Here is a 7,577-nt window from a genome sequence, read left to right as displayed (position 1 = left end):
GTACTATAGTACGAAGCCTGATAAGTAGAATTGTCTCAAAGGGCTACTATTGGAAAGGCATGTTACGCTCTAGATCAGGCAACTATCATACCTATAGGTTGCTCTGAGATGATAAATATAGCGAGGAGCGAGCTATATGCTCGCTAGAGAGTTGAGCATATCCCTAATCTGGGAAATGGCCACCTGTTTAACTGTAATTGGCGAAATAGGAAAACATAGGAATCTATATGAGAATGGTTGAATGCGGTGGTTGGAAGGTGGGGTTAGATAAAGTCAATAACGGAGCATAACCTGTGCAGGGTGAGTAATTTACGGCGGGTGGCAGCGAAAGTGGCGCAAAATAACACAGCTCGTTATGATCCAAAAAATAAAGTCTACTCGACCTCAGAGAGCATAAAGACACCAAGCAAAGCCAGTAATAAGGGTCAATTCCCAGCCCCACCACTCGCCCCTTCCTCGTATAGAGAAATCAAAAACCAAAAAGCCTTTTAATTTATTTCACTACAAAAAAAAAGAACAAAGGTTGTACAAAAGGCACTGCAGCGACTTATTTATTAATGTGCGCTACTACCCCCCCGGGTAAACGCTCGGTGTCTAACCCGACGAGCAGTCTAACCACTAGACCACTCGCCCATGGTAGGTGCTGAGCTGGAAGTGATACTTGACCTTGGCGGTGTGCCAAGATGAAGCAGAACCCCTAACCCTTCGATATCAATGCTCAGCCATCCATAGCTCGATCATATTTTTTTCATTTCGGATCATAGCCATGTGTTATTGTAGAGCACGTCTACCGAAAACTATGCCATGTCAGACTTTTTCCGTAAATAGAAAGTTAATTAATCGAGAAAGAATAATCCCTTTTAACTTCTTCTTTACTAGTTACTACTACGCAGTAAGGAGGCTTGGCCGACCACATCCCTTCGTTCGTTGTAGCAAAAACGGAGACATATTAGGCCCACGACGGTGTGGTGATATTCAGGAAACATAGCTACCTATAGACTATGGAGACACCGAAATAGGTATAGGAGGGGTCACAAAAGGTGATTTCACAGCAAAAGAGGTTCACAGAGCGAGGGTTAGGTTTACTACTGAGTAAAAGTTGCCCTCTAGCGCCCGGTCGTGAAAATACACGAAGGGATGTACTTGAGAGCATTATTATTGTCTAATTCTACAATTCCAATGCTTGTAATAGAATATCTAGTGGCCTTCTTTATTAACGGTTGCGAAGAGCGCAAGTCAAGCTGCATATATGTAGAGGTTATGATACCGAGTGATATTTCATGCACCCAAATTAGCTTTCACCAGTCATCACTCGATCAACACATGACCCTTAACATCCTCACCACCAACGTCCCATTAGCTTACGTCTTGACCATCCATCCTCATCAGTCCAACGTCGACTCCCAGCCACAATGTCTTCCCCACCAATCCAACCCACTTCTCCCAAACAAACGATCTACGAAATCCCCTCCACCGCCCCCCGCCTCTCCCTCCGCAAATGCATCGACAAGATTGCCAACTTCCTCAAAGTTCATGATATTTGCTGGGCCGGAATCGAGCTCGAACCAACCACCGCCAACGGCCAACTAAGCCCCGGGACCGGACCATCTGCCCCAGCGGGGAAGGTTCTCAGGGTCTATGCCTACGATTCTGAGGATCCGGTGGCGGTGAGCTACTTGTTCCAACAAAGCGGCTTCGTGAAGGAGCAGCTACCCGAGGGTATTGAGGTGGTTGAGTTTGTAGGGTTGAGTACTGTAAGGGATTCCAAGGAGAAGCGGGCTGGATAGGAAGCGGCCCTCATGGCAAGATTCTATGTGATTTGGATTATGGTGTTCAATTGAGTCATGATTATACTCTTTGAGAGTGCGTTTGTACGCGAGTTGACAGATCAAACTAAAATGACTGTCTTTCTTGAAGGTACCAGCCAGCAAACAATTGATACCTTCAAAACCCCTCTCACTCAAGGTTTTTTGCCGAAATTCGGATAAGTACGAGCCCATATGGTACTATTCCATAGAAATAGAACGCTATTCGACTTATGTCTCACTGAAGGTACTTGTTGGATAAGTTTCTTATATTATCACTTTCGCCCATCTTGATCATGACTGTGAGTGATATTATATGATTGAGATTTTACTTACCAGCCTACACTAGTAGATAGTTACCACATTGGGAGTTTCACAGTCCGAGAGAGACTGGGATTCCGAGTTATCAGCCGGACCCAGACCTGGCTCCAGTCCTCATGACACATTATGGACAACGATCACATTATCATGTTTGGGTACTTAATGGTGACTTTCTCTCCATACCACATTAACTGGAGAGTGAATTTCCGATAAGACGTCTAAACAAAGTGTGGCGGGAATAATCCATTGAGAGCCGATTCTTTTTGCCACTCGCTACACTAAGGAAAATATTTTTCTCTCCTAATTTGAGGGCAGAACCAAATTAAACAAATTAAGCGCCTCGCCACTTCTTATTTCAACCTCTCAACAATTCTCGGACTCCCAGCTGATGCGGGACAAATTAGATTAAACACCGGTGGAGAGGTTGTTGCTCAACACCGCATACCTTCCGGCCACACTCACATGAGCGCGGAGTCCAAAGCACCTTAGCAGGCAAGCTTAAGATCGATTATTTACTGGAATAGATCTGATCACCACGTAGAGTACTTGCACAGCTACTATGAGCTGCAAAGAAAGATATGAAAGCTTGAACCGGAAATCATGAATAACCCCAGAGTTATTAGAAGCTCCGCGCGGGAATCATGTCGACAGACTCCACAAATAAACCCGACAAATTGCAGCTCAGTGTCACCAACCAAAACACGCCTTTTTGCATTTGGGTAATTGTTGTACCATGGAGCGAACCTAACTTCATTAATTTTGTCGTTATTAGATGGTATCAGGCGCAGTCTTAGCATTGCCCACCTATTGCCTTGCCTACTACTACTTCTACACAAGGCCAGGCGGTGGTAGTTCAGTGATGTATGTAGGTATGTGTACTACTTGTCTTTTATGATTAGTAGCTCAGTAATTTTCCTTTCTTTTTTCCCTTTCCTTTTTCTCCCGTTCCTCCACTTTTCTTTCTGCTTGGCCTACCTAGCTATTATATTATTTTCCTTTCAGGCTCTTGCGGCATCTCACTCAATAAGTATCCATGTCTGATTCGAGACCAGGTTTTTTTTTCTTTCGTCTCTAGCACTTTGCTCCTGTGTCCCCGTCCGTCATGAAATAATGTGGGGAGACGTACGTCCATGCAGCTTCATGTCAACCTACATACGTCTCTCCAACTCAAATTATATTGCACTGCGTTGCGGGATATGATATGATATGATATGATACATTTATCCAGCTGGCCGCCGCCATACCATCCACAGCTTAGCTGGGAGAGTAGAGTATGGGGATGGATGGTGGGAAGGACCCTTGGTTCCGCAAAGCCGGCACCGCACACCGCACATCACAAAAGAAAAGAAAAGAAGAAACAAATCATTCACTACATATTTATTATTGTCATTTTTGTGGAGTTGAATTATATTTCTGTTTGTTTGGTTTCGTGCAACGCCCGTATGTACTCCATCTCCGGCTCTTTTTTTCGGTATGGTATTTATGTGTGTTGCTGCTGATACTTTATGTTCGCGACACCTGAAACACAAAACGTGAGCGATGCGCGATTATCATAATTAAGCCCTCTCTCTCTCTCTCTCCCTTCCTTCACCCCCCGGCACCCCCGGGAAATGGTGATCGTTACGTTAAACTAGGTCCGTGCTAAAAAATGGCACAGAGTACTTTTTTCACAAACAAGAAAAAAAAACTGACAATCCCTCCCCAAAAAAAACGCAAACCTATTTTTTGATAGAGTGCCTGGGGTTGTGGTGGTGGTTGTGGTGCAGGGGTACGGTACAGATTTCAAAAAGGGGACGGGGGGGGGGTGGAGGATGTGGGTAGGTAGAGTCACCCATCATCAGCATCATCATCTTCGATGGTTCCCTCAAAGTTTCGATGGATCGATGGTCGATGGTGCACAGCTTTTCTCTCGCTCTCTGCCCCTTCCAAAACAACCAAAGCAAAAAAAAAAAAGAATAATTCAAGATAAGCAGCCTGTCAGTACCACCTCACAGCTGTCAGTTGAGACAAAAAAGCCAGATGTTTCAGTCCCGTCCTGAATTCCTGATAAACGGAAGATTGTCTGATAGGACAGGATAGGGATAGGGGGGAGGGAGGGAGCCGGGGGCAGGGGGGGGAGTAGTAGACTACAGGACCGAAGCTGCCGATATTAATCCGATCCCCGCCGTTCTCTATGTCCGAGGCAGTAGGACAGAATTGCAAGCTGGACTGGGCTGTTACGTATGGGTACATGAGCGCTCACTCACTCACCTCAACTCACTTGAGCGTTTTAGAGTACTCAGATGGATGGATGTGCACACCTGCCTATTTGGGGAGTTGGCCTCATGGCGAAAGGGAGAAACCACGTTTCAGGAAGAAAAAAATGTCTAGATGGCTATTATTGAAAGCCTTGTTAGTCAATGTCAAACGGCGACGGCAGCGGCGACGGAAAAACTTGTTTAACAGCTACAGCTGCAGATACATCTAGATCTACTCTACTCGGGAGGTTTAACTGTTTGGGTACAGATAGCGCAACAACAACGACTACACCTTATCCCAATAGTTAAAGGAGTAGGTACATAGAGTATCTACAGTCATACGTAGGGTACCAGCAGCTTCTTCTTCGACCGGTACAGAACGTCAAGTACCAAATTGAAGACTTCGGATCGGACCCGGACCCGGCGCCGGACCCTCTGAGCAGAAGATAAGAATATGGGCTGCTGCCCGCGCCAGGTCCATGGCCATCAGATCATCAGATCAGCCAGCTGTTTGTAGGTAATCTAGTACGAGTCTATTACTATGTATAGCAGAGGTAGAGTACTTCTACTGTAGATGCTTCTAGAGTAGAGTAATATCTATCTCTCTATCTATCGGTATCTCTATCTATCTATCATACCCAGATAAAGTACATACCTAGGACACAGCGTCCCTCTTCCCCTGCCGAGATTGATTCCAGGACCAACCATCCTCCCTGGCCTACCAATTGCCCACGCGCGGTGTCTTCTGTAACTCTGCCTACATCACACGCAGAGTACGTAGAGTTATGTATCCCATGTAATGTATCTATGTGCTGTTTGAGTCCCTCCTACAGTAGGTACAGCTCTACACAGGTACAAAGAAAAGAAAAGAAAAGACGGAACGTTCCGCGCGGTGTGTATGTGTACCTGATTCGCGCACCCTGGTCACCAGCGATCCTTGCTGGCCACGGTTGGTTGGTTGGAACCGTAGTTGCAATGAGTAGAAGAAGTACAGTCAGTCAGTCAGTCAGTCAGTAGGGTGGCATATATGCACACCTATAGAGGAGTAGTTGGTAATATTGCCTTACCATACCCTACCCTACTCTGCGGCAGATATATGGCTATGGCCTGAACGTATGGAGAGCGAGAGAGTGAGAGAAGGATTATGCAAACCGTGTTTTATCGCACGCCTTATGCATGCTAGTCGCAGCCTTCTTACCTACACCCCCGTCTGTACTCTACGAGAATTTATATCAGCGACCCCAGTAGGTACCTATGTATACTCTATATCCATGGCCGAGTGAATATCTACTCTGCCTATCACTCGCGCGGGAACGGAATGCAGGGCATGGCGAGCGAGGGCATAACAGCAAACATATCGCCCGAGTCGAGTCCAAACACCCTCCTACAGCTTCATGGCTAGGGTAAGGTGTCATTAATACATACATAGAGCAGAATATAAGGATTAATAGTTACTCCGCTACTATACCATACCATATCTTTTTAATTACGGCCCGCACACCCCCAATCCACCGGCATAGCATCACATAGCATAGCATCGCATAGCATAGCATTAGGGGGTGTTTTGATAAAGTATCTTACTCTACCTTGGTTGGGCGCCTCCATGGTGTAAAAAAAAAGCTGTAAGTGTATCCGATACCGCGGTTGGGTGGTGATGATCCGCCCGCACTGCCGTCATATTGGATAATTACTTGTACCGACATATCTCTATCGCCCCCGTTGACAGATGCAAAGTGGAGGCTAGAGAGAGGGGGGGTCAGGGTTCTGGTTGTATGTGGGTAGGGCGTTCCCGGAGCCTTGCGGAGGATTTCGGGGGTTGGGTAGGGTAGGGTAGGGCGTGAGTGATAGAGGGTGAGGTGAGTGATACGGGGTGAAGAAGGGTCCAGGAGGGCTAGATACACTAGAGCTAGCTACGGTGCTGTACTCTGCGTGCTGCGGCCTACGCGCGGGCCGGGAGCGGGAATCGTATCTTGAGATTTGAGGTTTTTCGCGATTTAAATTTATATATATCTATGTAGATCCGGTCGGACCCTCCTCCCACTCTCCTCCCACTCTCCCACTCTCCCACTCTCGCTATCTTAAATTTCGCGGGTCGTGAAATCGAATCGTGAAATCGTGATCCAGCAGCGGCAGCTGGCTGTGTTTTAAAACCGCAAAAACAGAAAAAAGAAAGGGTTTTAGAAATGGCCGGGGTCGCGTATCGATATCGCTATCGGTTCCGTTATTTCACCCTCAGCCAGAATGCTGTCAACAGTACTGGCATGTAACGGTTGTTTGTTTTTCTGTTTGTTTCTCCCGCAATTGTTTACTCAAGTGCAGTGCGGTGCAGTGCAAACCCCCCCCCCCCCCCCCCCCCCCCTTAACCCCTGGCACCGATCTGAAGAATTAAAGAGCGGATTAACTGCGTTGCTGCGGGCTTTTATCGCTGTTGTTGCTGTGTCGATGTTTCCATCCTTAGCAACACAACCCCCTCCCTCCCCTCCCTTCTCCTCCCCCCGGCCGCCCGTCGATCCCATCCCATCATCATCCATCCCTCCCCATCCATCCCGGTGCGCGGCGGGAGGGGGCGATCGCACACGCAAAAAAAGAAGGGTCCCTCCCTCCCGGGAGTTTCCAGAAAAAAATGACGCGAGAGCGTGGGCTAAAAAACATCATCATCGGAGATCAAACATTCCACTCCGCACATCCACCAACGACGATCATGTTCAGTTGAAACGGAAGGGGGGCGGACCCACATCAACGATTTTTTTTTGAGGACGCGGAAAAACTTTTAGGATGGATGGATGGCGGGAAAGAGGTTAATTGGAAAGGGGAGACCAGAAAGTTGCTCAAACGGAACGCACTTGGACTTTGCATGGACTTTGGACTGAGCGCATGCTCATGTTCCTCACTCGCTCGTTGTGAGGCTTGAGGGCTTTGTTAACGTTGCCAAGGCTTCCGGAATGTTAACAGCCAGACCCAACGGAACCTGAGCCTCCATCTCCTCCCTCGTATGTAGACCTCCCTTACACTTCCAGACCTCATCAGTATCACCATGGCCACCTCTCGGAACGTACCAGCGGTGACCCTCTAAAAAAAAGTAAACAAAGAAAGACCCTCTCTTCCGCAAAATCAATATCCCGCCCCGAAATCTAGATCCCCTCCCTACCTCCTTCCTCTCGCACACACTCTCACTCTGGTTTCTCCACACTTCGGTGGTGGAGTAACCGAAAAT

The 7,577-nt window shown here is 47.3% G+C and overlaps 1 protein-coding gene across 1 annotated transcript; it reads left to right on the top strand.

Annotated features, from left to right (window-relative positions):
* Nucleotides 1-1,412: 1,412 nt before the first annotated feature.
* Nucleotides 1,413-1,787, top strand: H6S33_008735 (uncharacterized protein; the record flags this gene model as incomplete). Its single annotated transcript, XM_044840190.1, has 1 exon — nt 1,413-1,787. One exon carries the CDS (start codon nt 1,413-1,415, stop codon nt 1,785-1,787), a length of 375 nt encoding a protein of 124 aa, XP_044687591.1.
* Nucleotides 1,788-7,577: the final 5,790 nt, after the last annotated feature.

Source organism: Morchella sextelata (assembly GCF_020137385.1).
Source record: "Morchella sextelata strain SCLS chromosome Unknown scls_28, whole genome shotgun sequence".
NCBI classification, from domain to species: Eukaryota; Fungi; Ascomycota; class Pezizomycetes; order Pezizales; family Morchellaceae; genus Morchella; species Morchella sextelata.
Note: the sequence above shows the minus strand (reverse complement) of the source record. Positions and strands in the feature narration are given on the sequence as shown.